Source organism: Temnothorax curvispinosus, unplaced genomic scaffold, assembly GCF_003070985.1.
Source record: "Temnothorax curvispinosus isolate PA1 unplaced genomic scaffold, ASM307098v1 QBEX01010373.1, whole genome shotgun sequence".
NCBI lineage: Eukaryota > Metazoa > Arthropoda > Insecta > Hymenoptera > Formicidae > Temnothorax > Temnothorax curvispinosus.
The window spans coordinates 165034-183166 of NW_020220153.1; the positions used below are offsets into that span (position 1 = coordinate 165034).

The 18133-nt window shown below is 38.2% G+C and overlaps 2 protein-coding genes across 9 annotated transcripts; one reads left to right on the forward strand and one right to left on the reverse strand.

Moving 5' to 3' along the window:
• Positions 1-207: 207 nt before the first annotated feature.
• Positions 208-3254, reverse strand: LOC112460174 (ATP-binding cassette sub-family B member 10, mitochondrial-like). Of its 3 annotated transcripts, none has more exons than XM_025024741.1 (4): positions 2819-3254; positions 1965-2657; positions 769-1895; positions 208-679 (listed from the first exon to the last, which is right to left on the reverse strand). In XM_025024741.1, exons 2-4 carry the CDS (start codon positions 2557-2559, stop codon positions 419-421), a joined length of 1983 nt encoding a protein of 660 aa, XP_024880509.1. In that variant the 5' UTR covers positions 2560-2657; positions 2819-3254; the 3' UTR covers positions 208-418. The 3 variants fall into 3 exon arrangements, with proteins under 3 accessions (XP_024880509.1, XP_024880508.1, XP_024880510.1); XM_025024740.1 differs by having other exon boundaries at positions 2736-3254; XM_025024742.1 differs by having other exon boundaries at positions 769-1877; positions 2736-3250.
• A 531-nt stretch (positions 3255-3785) lies between these two features.
• On the forward strand, positions 3786-17680 carry LOC112460178 (microtubule-associated serine/threonine-protein kinase 3). Of its 6 annotated transcripts, none has more exons than XM_025024756.1 (23): positions 3786-5361; positions 6550-6711; positions 7014-7232; positions 7359-7438; positions 7520-7622; positions 7951-8032; positions 8366-8468; positions 8547-8770; positions 8910-8985; positions 9071-9301; positions 9384-9615; positions 9691-10037; positions 10123-10295; positions 10390-10460; positions 10540-10767; positions 10876-11103; positions 11253-11838; positions 12688-12872; positions 13113-13333; positions 14315-14647; positions 14928-14993; positions 15303-15792; positions 16598-17680. In XM_025024756.1, exons 3-23 carry the CDS (start codon positions 7055-7057, stop codon positions 17473-17475), a joined length of 5115 nt encoding a protein of 1704 aa, XP_024880524.1. In that variant the 5' UTR covers positions 3786-5361; positions 6550-6711; positions 7014-7054; the 3' UTR covers positions 17476-17680. The 6 variants fall into 6 exon arrangements, with proteins under 6 accessions (XP_024880524.1, XP_024880528.1, XP_024880529.1 ...); XM_025024760.1 differs by having other exon boundaries at positions 11253-11808; XM_025024761.1 differs by lacking the exon at positions 14928-14993.
• The last annotated feature ends 453 nt before the right edge of the window (positions 17681-18133 follow it).

Genomic DNA, 18133 nt, shown 5'->3' on the forward strand with positions numbered 1-18133 from the left:
ATCTTTTATTCGTAGTGTGTATGTACCTGACCTTATTAAAAATAATTTTAATATTTTAAAGAAGATAGTAACACAAGAATGTGCGATCAGAGGGTGTTGTATTGCCGCCGCAATTGTAATAATTATACCTCGCCGTCTGCAACTATTTTCGCGAATATGTTACGTATCTTTCTACAACATTCAGCAATAAACATATAGCACTAGATATAATATTAGACTTATATTTTTTTTATTCCAATCAGATGTCTATACATTCCCTCCGAAAAATACGCTAATATTGTACAGAACTTTTTAATTTCAGATATTCAAAAGATGATAAATACATATATGTAGTATATACATATAATACATTGATAAATCATAAGAAGACCGTCATGACGTATCAGTGAATGATTACTATTCAGCGATTTCCGTATACCTATGCGAACGTTTGATGTTTCACTAATTTTTTGAAAAGGCCATGCTCCAAGTTCATTAACTCGATGTAAGTGCCGGTTTCCGCTACTTGACCTCCATCGAGCACTACGATTTTATCGGCGTTCTTTATTGTACTAAGCCTGTGGGCAATCGTTATCACCGTCCTTCCGCGGATAGCACGTTCTAAAGCTTCTTGAACGAAAGATTCGCTTTCTGCGTCTAAGGCACTAGTCGCTTCGTCCAGTATTAAGATTTTTGGTTTCTAGAGAAAAAAAAACGAAAGAACATATATTACTTCGTACCCTGAGAAGAGTTGTTACTTTAATAACCACGATTTAAGCAACGATTTACCTTTATTAGTGCCCTGGCAATGGCGACTCTTTGACGTTGTCCGCCACTAAGGGCAAATCCCCTTTCTCCGACCATTGTATCTAATCCGTCAGTCATTTTTTCTGCAAACTGCAACACATGCGCTTGTCTCGCGGCCTCTTCCACATCGACGTCCGTCGCAGATTCCATTCCGTATAATATGTTGTCCCTTATCGAGCCGCTAAAGAGAATTGGCTCTTGGGATACAATACTAATTTGGGACTTTACCCACATGGGATCGAGTAGACGGAGATCGTGGTTGTCCAAGAGTATTGACCCTTCGGTAGGATCGTACAATCTCAATAAAAGTGACGCCACGGTAGATTTACCGGAACCTGAGGAACCAACGATTGCCGTCACAGAACATTTCTCTATGTTTAAATTAAAACCTTTCAACACAGGCATCTTCTCTCGCGTTGGATACGCGAAGGAAACATCTCGGAACGTCACGTTGCCCGATAATTCTTTCCCTAAAATTTGCCCGCCCTCAATGGGAATAAGCGGCTGTCGATCGATTAACTCGAACAGACGAACATTTGCGCCTAGAGCCTTATTTAACTCACTATACGTCCTGGACAATCCGTTCAGAGATATGCCCACGTAACCGGCGTACAACAGAAAGGCGCTTAAGCTTCCAATTGTTATGTCGGAGTTCGATACCATGAATACTCCATTATAAAGGACTGAAAGAGCAATAGCGTTCCCGGAAAGACCGGTCATACCGAAGAACATTCCTCTATATAGACTCTCTTTGTAACACAGTTTGAGAACGTCTTGTAGTTTAGCGCTGTATCTGTCGATCTCGCGTTTTTCTTGCCCGAACGCCTTAACAGTTCTTATATTGCTAATTCTTTCCTCCGCCGTCGTATTGACCACTGCAAAACTACTTTGCAGATCCTTGGAGATTCTTTTCAAGATACGTCCCCAAAAGACAGCAACGATCGCGACAGGCGGTACTATAGCTAAGCCGAGTAAAGCTAGCGACGGCGATACATAAAACATCATGGACACTCCTGTAATGGCCATAATAGCGGATCGCAAACCATCTGATACATTGGACGTGACAGCGGAGCTAATAAGTTGTGTATCTCCTGGGAAAAAAAAGAATACTGAAATCAAAATGATAGACTTTGATGCCTTAATGATACGTTATATCTGATTAAAAGCATGAAACATACCGCTCAACCTCCCAACTAGTTCTCCCGTACTTTCTCTGTCAAACATTGCTGTTTCCTGTTGAAGGATAGCGGCGTACGCCTGTTTCCTAAGAGACTGCGTAATTCTGTGCCCCGCCGTCGACATTAGATAAACTCTGCCAAAGTTGCTCACACCGCCTATGAGAAATACCACAAAGAGAGCAAGCGTTAGCCGATTAAGGTTTTCTTTCATGTTTGTTTTTTCCACGGTATTGACAACGTCTATCACTTTGCCAAAGCAGAACGGGACTGCCATTGTTACGCTGGACGACACGAGCAACAAGGCGACGGCCTTCAATAGAGTCCACTTCTCAGGGGCGGCCAGCAAAAGTAAAGTCTTCAATTCCGAGTGTCTCTTCGCCTTAACCGCATGTACTACGGGCATAGATGCGTCGGACCGGATAGCGTTGGTCGTATAGTGTCTCAGCCCGATGAACACGCGGCCCTTCCTCGAGAATCTGATAGCCTGCCTCGTCAGGTGCAAGCCAAACAGGTACTTCTGCGACATGTCGACCCCGCAGCATCCCGGTTTTCGTAAGATACCAGGATTAGTCAACAATTTCCAGAGAATCGTCATGTTATACGCGACCCGATTATCACGATGTGCGACATGCGAGAATCTAATGAATGGTGAATAGACAATCTTGCAGAGGTCGGCCTTCGATTCGGGTTAACCTAAACACAAAACAGTGTCATTCGGGATTTCATTGGAACATCGTGACTACGCATATGTATGTACGATCGGATATGTACGATCAGCTTTGCGGGAAATTGTCCAAGTGCTCCTGATTATTGTGTTGGTTGATTAGATCGCAATAATTCCTAATTGCACGCACCTCGTATGTGCTGATCAAGCACGAGAAATTCATCGTGGAATCATGTTCGAGACACGGGACACTAGCTCTCTTCGAGTCTTCTTTTTTATTGTCACGAGAAAACGAATCGTCAAAATGATAAAGAAAATTTTCGCATTATTTTTAATTACTATGTATTAGTACATTGCCATGCTTTCTTAATTATTATTAATTTATTTAGTGAAGTAAGCAAGACATCGAATTCGAACGACGGTCGAATCTGATTCGTTGGTTTTAAGAATATACGCCAATCATAGACTTCTATATATTCAGTAGCGTGCTCACTTTGCCACCATTTCTGATGCCAAAAATGGCATCATTTGCCGCTGAATTGCACGGATGCGCTCTCATTCGCACGTCTTTATTAATTAATTAATTCTTATTAATTATTATGAAATTGCAAAAAGGTAGAAAACTTTTCTCCTACTCAGTTTAACTGGCTCTACTTACCCACGAATGTATATATATAAATATAACTTAATGGGAGTACAATTAAAATTTGTATTTTTCTATCTCTGTTATTAGTATTAATAATAATATTCAACGTAATTAATTTCTTGTTGCATTGAATATAGATTTTCAGCTTATTAATACTTTTTACAAGTATTTCATATTTTTGGCACAAATTTTATCTCTATATAATAAATAAAAGCCGCAAAAATTGATCATTATAATAATAAAAAAGGAAAACATGAAATTCAAAAAAGGTACTACATTATAAAACAATAAGAATATAATTTCTATAATTTTCTTACACACATCATTATTTTATCTTATACAAACTATCTTAAATACTATTTAAGAAGTTTCATGGTTTGTATTTTATTGTATCTCATTGTTCAAACATTTCTTTGGCGATGTTTCTCTTTCATAAGTTTAAAAATTTCATATTTCAAAAAACACTTTAATTATAAAATTAAAACTTGACACAAATACATATCTTATAATATTATACGTATAACAAATAAAAAATTCAGAAAGAATAAAAATAAATATATTATACCTGCACAGTTATTTATATTTTGCTACCCGATTTGATGTAGAATGCTCCAATAGCAGGATGACGCTTTAATGACGTATTATTGACGTTAGAGATATCATTAAAACGTTATTAATATATGTCATTTGACGTCACGTACTCTACTTCCTGAGCGTCCATATTATACATATACACAGCTTTAACCGTAGAATGCGATGAAAAAACCCAAACACAGTTTTAGTTTAGTTTTTCGTCCATACATCTTTATAAAAAAGAGAAGAATTTTAATATACTTTTTAATAAAAATAATCGTAAAAAGTAAAAGTATAAAAAATTGGAAGATGTAATTTTCTCCAAAATGCTAGATCGATACTTTCCCTGCTTTATTTTGTTCTTTTTTGAAATTTTACTCCTTACTTTTTTTTTTCAATGTGCGAGTATGCCTATGTAAATTTCATTTCGCGTACAGAAAATACAATACAGAGCGGTATTTACAGACCGATATTCTATACTTGTGAGATCGCCTTTTAAGTACTTTTAAGTTGAGACTTATTAAGATCCGCAATCGCTTTGCATTTCAACTGCGAACCTATATATACGGTATATTTGAAGACATGAAGACATTATTGAGACAATCTCGAATATGAAATCAGGCTACGAATATCATTTGTAAGATCGAGAGAAATGGATTTGGGATACTCCGGCTTCGCAAGGTGCAAAATGGCGAGAGGTCTCGCTATTCACACACACACAACACTCACATATACGCGCGCGCCCAGTGCGCGCACACACACACACACACACACACACACAGCTCAAAAGCAGGCTCGCCGGGGGCGCGAGCGCGTGACGGTGACGGCGCGCATGTTGTGCAAACGTCTATTCCATGGTCTATTCCGCGCATGGTGTGTGCGTCGTGCGATGCGATGGTGTGTGCGCGGCGCGCGCGTCCGTCATGAGTCACAGGAGCCCACAGCACAGCACAGCACAGCACAGCCCACCCTGGCCCACAGTCACCTCTCTCCGGTAGGTCGCGTTCCGTGTTCCGTGATTGAGCCTCCCTCGCACCGACGACAGGCGGAGGCGGAAGTGGGACTGTAGTCCCCGGGAGCACGTGGGAAGATCGCTCTCTCGCATCCCCGGGAGGCTCGCTGGCGCCGTTGCCGTCGCCACCGCCGCTGCTGCCGCTGGAGAAGATGGCTCTGGCGGCCGGTAATCGCGTCCCATCGCTCGTCGCCGCCGTCGCCGTCACCGTCGCCGTCGCGTGTATCTAGTGTTGTGCAGTGTTGTGCGTGCGTGCACTGCGTGCTTCCCTCCTCCCGTACTTTCTGCCACCCCTGTCACCTTCGCATACCTCCTCCGCGCGCGCGGTCCTCCTCAGGTGTTTGGCTGGCCCGCTCTCGTCGTTGCTCGTCTTCTTCGTGTGGTGGTTTCCTTCGACCGTTTCGCTTGCAATGTGTCCTTGCAAGGTTCCTTGGAGAACGTCGATCCCAGGACGGGGCTCCGTAATGATCGTAGCTCTCAGGGATTCCCGAGGGCGTTAAAGGTAGGGTGAAAGACCGAATTACTGACATATTCAGTAACATTGTTCATTCAGTAACATTTGATTTTATACATATATATATATATATATATATATATATATATATATATATATATATAATACAAGCGCTGATACTTTATCTTTTAAAAATATTTTCTTCTGATTACTCTAATTGTAAACTTTAAAAATAAAATGAGAAAGTTTAAATAAAATTGATTTTTAATTTTTAATTAATATAATAATGATCAAGTTCAATTGTACCTAATACTGGTAACCTAAATCTCATTGTTCCTAACCCTTAACGTGAAGTGTATACGTGGGTCTACGGCGTCCGAGCCAAAGTGATATCTGCTCGTAACTGTAAAACTTGCAAGTCTATTAGAAGATATTAAATAAATGATGTTTATCAAAATGACTATAAAATCGTCAACTACAATGTAGACAGATGTTTCATGAATTTTTTCACATTTTTTGAAATATTTTAAGGTAGGGAAAAATAGCGTTGAATGTGACAGACCCATGTATACACTTAGAAGGTATCGAAAAAACGTATACACTTTAAGGGCTAATTCTGGCAACCAGATAAACACATTACTGGCAGTTTTTCTATCCAAATTTTTTATTCCCAACTGCTGCCAATCAAAGGTTGGCACAACGGAGGAAATAATTGTTTCACCCAGATAGTTTTATGTTGAGCTTAATAGACTACAAGATGCCAGTATTATGTTCATTTTGTGATTGATGTCCATAATACTGTTGACAGTATTAGGAGAAACTCGAAAAAGTGAACATATCACTGGCATGAATAATTATATTATAAAAATTAATAATTTATTCCATATATATTTTTTGTTCTTTAATTTCAACATTATTTTATCAGAAAAATGTCTTACCGTGAGACTTACTGTTCAAATTTTGCCTATAATCTTTGCAGCTACTTACATCTACTCTACTAATAAAAATGGACGTAACTCAGCAAAAAAATGAGTTTCTCGGACTTCAAGTTTTTTTTTAATTAGTGGATTGGCTTTTAGTTTCAATTTATTGTTATAATAATTATTAGATTTGTTAAAAATTCTATTAAAAATTAATAAATTAATATAAGATATAGTTTTCATATTTTAAAAAGTATTTTAATTTTGATTGACAGTAATATGGACACTGTCAGTAACTTGGTCTTTCACCCTACAGGAGAGAAAAACAGAGAGAAAGAGAGAGAGAGAGAGAGAGAGAGAGAGAGAGAGAGAGAGAGAGAGAGAGAGAGAGGTACAGAGGATCGAAAGTTGCCCGCGGTTACACGTGGATGTTTTGTATCCGTTTGACTTCCCCTTTTCACACTAAGCATTTCGAAAGGTGAGTTGTGCAAATACAATTACATATCCAGTCACCTACTTGTGTCTTTTGTGCCTCGTAAAGTTTCCTTTTGTCGGAAGATTGTTGCCGGTGATATAAATGTCATTGTTAGATCTCTTTCTACTAGTTGTACGTTCCTGTACTTTTTGCATTTCAAAGTAAACGTGTATACAGGTTTGTAGAGGAAGAGACATAAGTCACAGGAAATATATAATAAAAACAAACTGATCTATTTGAAATATCTATCAGAAATGTCTTATATTATTGTAACTGTTGTGGCTACAATGTCTATTTATTTTCAGTTACCTTACTATTACCGAGTAAAAGCCCGACGAGCGATACCATGGATCAGACAAGAAACAGATCAAGCAGGCCGCGATTGCGGTCTCACGGTAACTCTGCTAGGGTGCTTGTGTTCGATCAAAACGAAGCTGAAGAAACTGCCAATAACGTGGAAGCAGAAGTGCACAAAAGTCCGGTACCACCAAAATTGGAAAGCAAAGAAGCTCCAGTTCGGCCTGGTTAATAAGATTTTCTTTCATATTAATTTGCATTATCTGAACCTTGTTGTTTCTTGCTATTCGTATGAAATAATCTATCTTGTTGAGTTATGCGATACATGTTACATCAAAATTATATGATTTTAGTTAGCGGAGAGTTATCAAATCTAGTTCGCATGAGAAATTCTGCGATAGGAAAGTCGGCGCCTTCTCTGTCAGTTCATGTGGTTAGTATGTTTCAATCGACAAGCATGATAATATTAATTTATTTGTGCGTATATTTGGCAATAACATTCATTTTTTTTCAGCGTGATTTCAACATTTCTCGTCGCGCTGCTAAAACGGCCCATCGCAAGTCTCTCATCTCAACCACGTCACCTACCTTACCACGTTGCCATTCACCTTTGTCAGGTATGTAATTTTTATATCTTTCTAATCATCTTTATCTTTAGGAATGTTACATCTTTTCATCAAGTACTTCTGAAAATACAGGGATGCCTTTATAACAATAATTAAACGTACACACAATGCATTTAATTTTGTTAGACTTAGAACATATTGAAATATTTCTGTATCCTGTCACCTAGTATCCTCGATAAATTAGATCTTAAAAGAATTCGATCGTAGCATAAATTTCATTTATAATTAGCGGAGAGATTTTTTTATCGTTTACTGATTTACTTAATTATTCAATGATGTAGTAGATTAATTTTTTCTACTGCTTGTTTCCCGAATATAGCATTCGTCCCGATAGTAGGCAGTCCTCTAGAGAGCCCTAGGATGTCATCCAGTCCACACTTTGCTTTTGCTCCAATTAAAAGGTACCTACTTTACATTTATACCGTTTGTTCCTAGGACATTTAAATTAGTCCGATCTGATTGCTCAAGGAGGTAAGATGACGTCGTTGAAAAAGCGCTATATCTTCCGCGTGTTATGTAAATAGAAAAGAAAAATGGTGAGACAAAAACTGCACTGTGCAAAGTTTGTGAAAAGAAGCCAAAGCATGATAAAGAAATGCTTGTAAGTTTTAACGTGATACGAGCATCAAAACTTCAAGAAATGCTTTAATGTCTTTTTATGATTGATTAATTTAAATAAGGTTCTTGAAAAGAGAGAGGGATTTTTAAACGCATATTATATTATGACATTCAAGAATTGGCGGAGGTGCTACAGGAACTGGCGATGGCAGAAGATGGTCAGTTGCTAGCTTACCGTCCAGTGGCTACGGAACAACACCTGGTTCCAGTAATGTTTCGGTAGATCGATTAATATGCGTTGAATACCTTCTGTCCGCGCTAACCACGATTTATAATTTGTCATTTGTATTCCGCTAGTCACAATATTCGAGCCAAGAACGTTTGCATCAACTGCCAAATGTTCCCACCAAGGACGAGCTACGCATGTTATCTTGCCATTTCTCCAAGCCCGGGACACCATGCTCCTCCCATCCAGGTTTCCCAGGTTCTAGCATATCTAGTATTCCGGGTAGCGCGTCTCTCAGCCTTGAAGAAGAAGGCCGTCGATCGCCGTTACATCGTCCACGTTCCCGAAGTTTGAGGTATTGCGTATAAACGATTGCGTATGCGATCTATTAAAATTTCTTTACCGGCTGCTACTCAACAGTTTTTAATTGATCGATGTTAAATCACGATTATTATACTGACAAATATATTGATTTATAATTTTTGCAATTGCAGCAGTCCAAGTCGATCACCTGTTCTTGACAGCGAAATTGTTATGATGAACACTTTATATAAAGAAAGATTTCCAAAGGTATTATCGATTAATTTTGCGTTTATTGTCAAAGAATGTTTATTAAAATAGCCGATTATGTCAACCGTGATAATTACATTTTCAGGCAACGCAACAGATGGAAGAACGACTGACCAATTTTATTAATGAAAACAAAGAGATAGATGAATATGAGGTAGTGGCTAACATGACGCAAGATTCATTACCAATTTTACGCTTTGTACATCATCAAGTAATCGAAATGGCCAGAGACTGCTTGCAAAAATCTCAGGAAAAATTAATTACAACGAGATACTTTTACGAGATGAGCGAGAATCTGGAACATCTATTAATGGAGGTACGTATATATATATATATATATATATATGAACTGTGACTTTTTGTCGAGACATATAATGATTATTACAATTCTTTTGCAGACAAAAGATAAGTCTTTAGAGGCAGCAACGAGATTAACAGGACTTATAAAGAAGCTACTATTAGTTATATCGCGTCCAGCTCGTCTATTAGAGTGCTTGGAATTCGATCCTGAGGAATTTTATCATTTACTCGAACAAGCAGAAGGCCAAGCTAAAGTAAATGCGGGAATAAAAGCCGATATTCCTCAATATATCATTACAAAACTGTCCTTAAATAGAGATCCTATATCCGGTATATATTTTTAATTTTCTAAATTGACGCAATATATTCCTAAACAAATTTATTATTTAATTTTCTCATACGCAGAACTTGCTGTAGAGTTGCAGGAAGACTTGAATAAATTGGAGGATTCAGCGAGTTCTAGCGATAGTAATCTGCAAGTGACATCGAGTCCAAATAAAGACGATGACAAATCTCAGCGTATTCCGTGCGAAAGTGATTACGAGGTATTGAAACTTATTAGCAATGGCGCATATGGCGCTGTGTATTTGGTCAAGGAGAAGACCACCCGGCAGAGATTCGCCTTGAAGAAAATCAACAAGAATAATTTAATGCTACGAAATCAAGTGGAACAAGTGTTTGCTGAAAGAGATATAATGAGCTTCACGGATAATCCATTTGTAGTCTCTATGTACTGTAGTTTCGAAACCAAGGTATGCGTGTCACGCTTCATTTTTATTGCGGATTTTATAATATGATGTATATCATTAATCATTAACAATTGCTTATCCTTTTCAGAAACATTTGTGCTTGGTAATGGAATACGTAGAGGGAGGAGATTGTGCGAATCTTTTAAAGAATATAGGTCCACTGCCACCAGACATGGCAAGATTTTATTTCGCAGAGACTGTCTTAGCTGTCGAATATTTACACAGTTACGGCATTGTACATCGAGATTTGAAGCCCGATAAGTAAGATCATATGAAACAGAAAAGAAGAATATGTATTACACAAGTAAACATTAAATACACAAGTAAAATATCGATAATTATTTTTTTTTTATAGTTTACTTATCACTGCCTTGGGACACATCAAGCTTACTGACTTCGGCCTCAGTAAAATGGGTATAATGTCCTGTAAGTATGAAAGCTTTAATTGTAATATAACTAAAAGGGCGAAGTAAAAAATAAATAATTGTCCGCGTTTAATTTCAAGTGGCAACAAATCTTTACGAGGGTTATATCGATCGAGACACACGGCAATTCTCAGACAAGCAAGTGTTCGGCACACCGGAGTACATTGCTCCAGAAGTTATATTGCGCCAGGGGTACGGTAAACCGGTCGACTGGTGGTCTATGGGTATTATATTGTACGAATTTCTAATTGGCTGTGTTCCATTCTTTGGCGAGACACCTGAGGAATTATTTGCTCACACAGTGAACGGTGATTTTTCTTTTTTCGTTTCTAATCTAATCTTTCGGCTTGATACAAGTCGAAATATTCTCTCGCAAACAGTATATTGCATGATAAATAATGAATTTTATTTTCTAGATGATATCGAATGGCCAGACGAGGATGATTGGCCTGTTCAACCTGAGGCGAAGGATATTATAACAGTTCTTTTACATCAGAGCCCTAGGGATCGACTGGGAACTGGTGGGTCACACGAGGTCAAGGAGCATCCATATTTTTATGGAGTAAACTGGAACAGCTTACTTAGACAGAAAGCCGAGTTTGTGCCACAATTAGTTAACGATGAGGATACAAGTTACTTTGATAGTAAGTATCAGAGATATTGCGATACTGTTATATATTTTATTAATCTGTGAATATTTATACTTAGAGTCTATGCTAAATGGTTATAGTAGTGCTATAATTTTCTATTTTATCTGCCATTATTGAAATATATTATCCTTGTAATATTTCAGCTCGTATGGATAGATATAATCATGATTTAGGCGATGATACAGACGACACCGATGATTCCCCCTTATTCGGATCGTTCTCCTCTTACTCGCCTCAGTCGCGCAAGATTTCACAAACGCGCCCACCTCAGTTCAACTCGGACGTAGAATCGGACGCTTCCAAGAAACAACTGTTCCGCACTGAACTTGAAGGCACGTTCGCGCAATTGTCTCTCGGATCGACTGCGTCGTCGATCGCGCCGCTATCCAAACTGACCGATTTACAATCCGCACAATTATTTGAGAAACATCGACCGCCCTCCTCGTTAATAAATAATAGTTCCTGTGCCGAGAATCAAAACAGAATCGACAAGCTCAACGCTACGTCGTCATCCTTCGTGATTCCCGGCGCTACGATCTCATCGGGCAACGAGCCGCAACTGTCAGCCGTTAAGAGTACCCAGGCGGAAAGAACGTCGATTAATCTGAGTACACCCGATTCCTCGCAAACCGAGTCCGATGACATTAGTCCTCAGATCCAGAGAAAGCGGCACACGCATTCCCGTGACAAGCTGCCCAGGTTCAGTATATCCGTTGATGATGAACACATGTGAGTCATTCATTCACATCCTCGCAACAACACAATTGTCTCTCTCTTTTCTCTTTTTAACTTAGTTTTTACTCTTAACTCTCATATACATTTCCAATTTTTGTATAATTTGAGTTTATATACAAATAATGTATAATTAATTAGAGAATACTATTATAGTTTTTATTTTACAATATTAACGTGTATCTTGTCTAATAATTAACGTAGCTACAATGTGTACATTTAATAAATCTCTAATTCATTTTAGCAATTAGATAATCGTATCTAATAATTATAAAATCTAATATTTTTACTCTCAGATCAGGTCTTCCACACACATCCTCACAGTAATATAATTATATTTCTCTTTTTTTTTCTAGTTTAATTTCTTAACTCTCACACTTATACGCTTCTAATTTCTATATTAATTTATACACTTTACTTTATAGTTTTTATTTTATAACATTGATGTGTAATTTATATAGTAATCGACAGCCGTTTGCATTTAATAGGTATATATAAAATTCATTTCATAATTAAATAATTAAGCTCAATTATAAAACTGTAATTTTTTTGTAAGATCAGATCTTCCACAATCTCACATTAATATAATTATTTTTTTTACGTTTAATTTTTTTAACTCTTGTATATTTCTTATACTCTAACTCTTGTATATATTTCTAACTTGTATATATATTGATTTAACACTTTAAGTTGTGTATTTTACTTTACAATTCTTATTTTATAACACTGATATGTAATTTACATAGTAATTTACAAAGACATAGTCATTTGCATTTTTGATATCTATGATACATTTAATGATTAGATAATGAAGTATTCGGTATTTATAAAATCGTATTTTTTTAGATTGGACCTCGCAGCGGCAAATAAGGACGCAGTGGAGGAGAGCAAGCACAATTCCAGCACTGACTCCTTCGAGTCTTTCAGCGCCATATCTGTGTTACCATCCGCCCGGCAGAAATCTCGATCCGTCATAAAATCGGCCTCGACCAGTGGATTGTCGTTAGTGATCCCGACCAGCGACTTTGCCTGTATGTATTTCTCAAGAATATACAATCGAGAAAAATAGTCTCTAACATAGAGGCTGAACTGCACTTGCACTTGCATGCTTCTTCTCCTCTAGTAACCGATTGACCAGCTGAAAGTGAGACTTGTAAAGGCAAAAGCTTGTTGCAAGTTTTACGCGCTATGTCTGGATCGGATAGCATTTTTGCTCTTCAATGAAGCGGTTTAAAATTCGTTTATTTCTCATTTGAAATATGTATCTTTAGATGACGCGCCGCTGAATGTTCAACCTATCGAGTCGCCTGGTGGATCGTCGACCGCGTCTTCAAGGGATACTTCTCCCTGCCGCGAACTGAGTCCTCTTGTGACTAGTCTGAAACCGCCCATTATCATTCGTCGAGGACCATGCGGCTTTGGCTTTACCGTACACACCATCAGAGTTTACTACGGCGACAGTGATTTCTACACTATGCATCATTTAGTAATGGCACGTATAAATAACTTACCTTAATTATTCTAATTATTCTAAGAATGCTAATCAAAGCATACTTCTCAAACTACCAGCATTTTTTATATACTAACTCTAAAATTATTATCTCTACCTGAATTTGATGGAAATTCTCTCATTATATCTCACTTTTAGAATTCCTTATTTAAAGATGTTGTCAGTTCCGCATTGTTCCTTTTCAACATACTTCTGAATTTGTTAAAAATTTATTATTTTTATTTTTTACTCCATATTAATTTTTATCTGTTATCCGAGTGCTATTATTATTATAGCATACACTCTATTTTGTACTCCGTACTATTCATTTCTATATCTGTCATATTTAATTCTTATACGTTATAATTAGTAATTAGATGAAGTACCTTACAAATAGATTCGAATCTGTTGGCATAATTTCAAATTCTTTATGATTACTTCGAAAAATAAAAGTAATACTTTCAAGGAGACTCGAATCTTGATGTAATGGGTTTGAACCTTTTATAAGTACCTCGGAAAAAAGTGTTAAATCTTTATACATTACATTCTTTAAACTAACAATTCCACTCGAGTATTATTTGTAAAAGACTCGATTCTTTACAACAGAAACTACTTGTACGTATATTTCGAACCCTGCAGGTACTTTTTCTAAAATTTGAAATTAATTAGTTGGAATCAAATACTTCGCAAGCACAATACTCGTAGCTCGAATCTTAAAAAATGAAACTTGAATATTGAATTTAACTCGGATTTTCAAGTGCACATTGAACTTAATGCCATCCCTAGTTGTGTATATAACAGTATATAACATTTTAAATTCTGTGTTCTATTTTTACTTGTTACCTTGCGTTTTATCTTCAAATTTTGCGTGTTTTATTTCACTGTGTCGAGGAACAACTTTGCTTCTTCTCTCTAAAATATTTAATTCCAATATTTAATTCCTAATAATTCCTAATTTAATTTTATATAAATCACTTTCTATAGGAGGTTGAACAATCCAGTCCTGCATTTGAAGCTGGTTTAAGACCCGGCGACCTGATAACGCACATAAACGGCGAGCCGGTGCAGGGCCTGTATCACACCCAGGTCTTGCAGCTGATGCTAAGTGGCGGTGATCACGTAACTTTACGCAGCACACCACTGGAGAATACCAGCATCAAGACTGGCGGTAGGAGGCGTGATCTTGCGCAGAGTAAACTGGCGCGCCGGACGCTGCACAAGCAACGGAAGCAAAAGCGGGATCACTCAGACAAGAAGCGGAAGACGTCCCTTTTTAAAAGAATAAGTTCCAAACGGGCGAGCGTAGAGATGCAGCAGGTACACTGGGAAATTTTGCTTGTACCATTGACTATGAATTATGTATTTCGTGACATCTGTATACTTCAACTGTACTCTATACTAGATTACTAATCACGATGTCCCGTTGTGCGATGCATTTAATGTTGATTTGTCAATTTTGCACAGCGAGACGTGCAGAAGAATTACGTTATTCTTTTACACGCTATTGAAAAGAAAAAAAAGAGAACTGAAGAAACTTTAAAGCACCAGTATATACGCGATTACACACTGATTACGTTAAGTGCATTTTCTTTTGCAGCCGTTAACTATCAGTTGTCCATTGTCAGCACCCATTTTGTCCAGCGACAGCAAACCTCCACTTATGGTATGATTTCTTATACATTCGCTCATCTTTTCCGTCGATCTCCATCGATGTCGTTTCTGTTCGCTGCGCCGTTCTGTTGACAACATTGTATTTCTTATGCGATTACACGCTTTTGAATGCTATTCCACACTCTGCAAATAATTATTGCGTTCAAGAATCTTTATACAACACCCACGATTGCCAGTTGTTATAACAATACATAAAGTTGTCCTATTATGTCGGATTGACTCGTTTCACAAAACGAGATGTTCCATGAACAAAAGAGTACTCGTACTTTCGCACTGATGAATTTTGTCAACAATTTTGCAGATGGCCGCAGGAATTTGCTCGCCCTCGATGGTCACGCCTAGCCGATCGTTTCAGTCGTTTACGCGTTCGCAAGAGGCGTCACCGTACTTCACGGCGTGTTCAAAATCTGTCTGCAGCCCGTCCCCGCCGACGAATCGCGCCAGCACAGACTCTTATCATTCTGCCGGGAACTCGAGTTCGTGCTCGAGTCCGAACTCCTCGTCCCCAGGTTCGAATACGTCCGCGGGCAATTTGTCGGGCATCTCGAACCAATCGCATTATCAGCGGCCGAGCACTCTTCACGGTCTCAAGCACAAGCTGCATACGGCCGCGAAGAACATCCATTCGCCGAATCGCAGAAAGTCCGTGGGCCACATACCGCTGTCGCCGTTGGCTAGGACACCGAGTCCGTCGCCGATCCCCGCCAGTCCGACGAGAAGCCCAAGCCCTCTGGCGTTTCCCACGGGCCATCAACCTGGTAGTTCCAACACTACGCAATCGTATAGTCCAGGTATAAAAAAAATTCAATTATATAATTTAACATTTTGATTGTTGCAGCGATTACGTGTGCAAATTACGCTTTTCCGTTTCTCCGAAAATCGTGGCGATCAGAGTAAAAGTAAAATAAATAAGCGAATAAACGATAAATACAAAAATAACTAAATATTTAAGTTTTTATTTGGTCACCTAATAGCATTTTCTATCTTGTAGTCTTGATTTAAAAACAAACGGAGAAAGATTAAATAAATAATTTATAAATTATAAAATAAATCATTGTAAGGGAAGCCAAATAGCATCAAGATTTTTTCTTTGAAGTACTTTACTAACATCATGTCTTCTGACCTTTGTTTCTTTTTCTTGAGAAGTATTGTACCGATTTTTATAATTTTTTTATCCTTAGAAGAGCTTAGACTGTGATTTAATTGTGAAATTTTAAGAAATTTTAATTTTATCAAAAGTTACGAGCAGAGTTACAAAATCATTTTTTTTCCAAGCGTTATTAAAATTCAAAAAGAAAACTTATTTAGGAGAAAAGCATCAAGTAGTCAAAATGTAGCTATAATTATGAGGGAAAGAATAAAACAGAAGAATCAAATATATTAACTCAGTGATGAAAAAGAAAAACATATCTAATAGTTTTGTTTTCGTCTGCATTCTCCTTAAATGAAAAATAAAGTCGTCAGCTATATGAAAGTTTTGAAAATATATTATAAGTCAAAATATTAACAAAAAGTTTATAACGTATGTAAATCAACGATTTCTTTGTAATTTTTGTAATATTGTTGAGTAATGTTTTAATGATTTTGTGATACTAGGGGCATGTTTATCGACGCCGAACAATCAGAAGAAGGGATACGGTCGTCCGAAATCTGCGGAGCCGGGCTCGCCACTGCTCCGACGAGCGCTCAGCCCCGATCGGCTCCATCCACGCTCGGCGGAGAACAAGACATCGATATCGCCGCTGGCGAACACTGTGGTCAAAGTAACACCACGTGTAACCATTGCACAGCCGTCCCATAACAGCAGCGATACCTGTTCGGACGAATCCAACGACAGTTTCAAAGAGGCCAACGAGAGCGCGAAGGGCGAGAAAAAAGTGCCAAGTGAACAGAAAGCGGACTACTCCAAATTGACTCATGGTATATCTATCAATTTAGGGAACGTAGGCATGTCGAATTCCTGTGGTAGCACGCAACTGCCGCGAATAGCCGAGGAGAAGGATTCGCCAACGGGCACCAAGAACGACGATTACTCGTCGTCGAAGGAGATCGGCGCGGAGAAAAGCGACAAGCAACAGCCGACGTGCGGTAACAATCAGTCCGGGAACGCAGAAAAAGGCCAGAGCGATGAGTGTCAAGCTACCAGCGGCAGCAAAGTATTGCTGCACAACGAGAAAGAAGATACGGCCGTTCAAGTTGGTGTTCCGCAAGCAAGTGTGCAGCAAGCGATCAGTGTCACAAGTATACAGAAAAATCTGGATCAGAGACATTGTCAAACCGGCGAGAGATCTGTCATGGCGTCGACGTTGCACAAAGCGCTTGTCGCCGAGCAGAAAAACACCAGCAAGGGTAATGTGGAAGCTCACCAAGAGATTAAAAAGACATCAAAAAAACACAAGTTTGACTCCGGCGACGGCGCCCATTCAGGCATGCACGAGGGCAATGCAGGGTTGGGGAGAGATAAGAAGAACTAATTAATTTCATGCTTTTTTCAAGTAAATTCTTGAGGCGGCATCGGTTTCCTCTATACAACGGAGGGTTTTGAATTACCTGTGTATTAATCAAACGTGAAATAAGGAAAAAGTTGTCCCTTGCAGAATTCAAATAACTTTCTCGAATAGAATGCTGACGATCCATATGAGAGACAAGAGACTAATCAAAAAGAAAAGGAAGAAAAAAGGGAAAAAGGAGAAAGGATCACAGATTTTGAATTTATATAGCTTTATGGAACTTCTATATTCAAACTTATAGGCTTCCGTCAAATGAATACCTGAAAGCGATCAAGATACTTATATATATTTCCGAGAAAAAGGTTTTAATCTATTTCCGTAAAATATAATGTTTCTCAGGTACAAAACATACTGCAAACCTTAAAACGAATTTACACAGATGAAAAATAGATTATTTTAACTGTCAAAACGCAAAAACTCAAAGTTACTAACTCGAAAATCACAAAATATTGAAGTTGCTCTAACAGTGAGACGATTGGAGTGATTTTATGCTTCGGGCTACAGTATTTACACGATCTCATTTACATTTATATCTAAATAATATTAGCACGTACACACGTATGCGCGCGCGCGCGCACACACACACACACACACACACACACACACACACACACACACACAC

What these genes read in the sequence shown, in the direction of transcription:
- LOC112460178 (XM_025024756.1), top strand. Translation starts at nt 7,055, where the DNA reads ATGGATCAGACAAGAAACAGATCAAGCAGGCCGCGATTGCGGTCTCAC. An exon ending in CTGGTTCCAGTAATGTTTCG is followed by an intron (nt 8,469 to 8,546) that starts GTAGATCGATTA and finishes GTATTCCGCTAG; the next exon opens with TCACAATATTCGAGCCAAGA. An exon ending in ACTGTAGTTTCGAAACCAAG is followed by an intron (nt 10,038 to 10,122) that starts GTATGCGTGTCA and finishes TATCCTTTTCAG; the next exon opens with AAACATTTGTGCTTGGTAAT.
- LOC112460174 (XM_025024741.1), bottom strand. Translation starts at nt 2,559, where the DNA reads ATGACGATTCTCTGGAAATTGTTGACTAATCCTGGTATCTTACGAAAA. An exon ending in ACTAGTTGGGAGGTTGAGCG is followed by an intron (nt 1,896 to 1,964) that starts GTATGTTTCATG and finishes TTTTGATTTCAG; the next exon opens with TATTCTTTTTTTTCCCAGGA. An exon ending in TTGCCAGGGCACTAATAAAG is followed by an intron (nt 680 to 768) that starts GTAAATCGTTGC and finishes TTTTTTCTCTAG; the next exon opens with AAACCAAAAATCTTAATACT.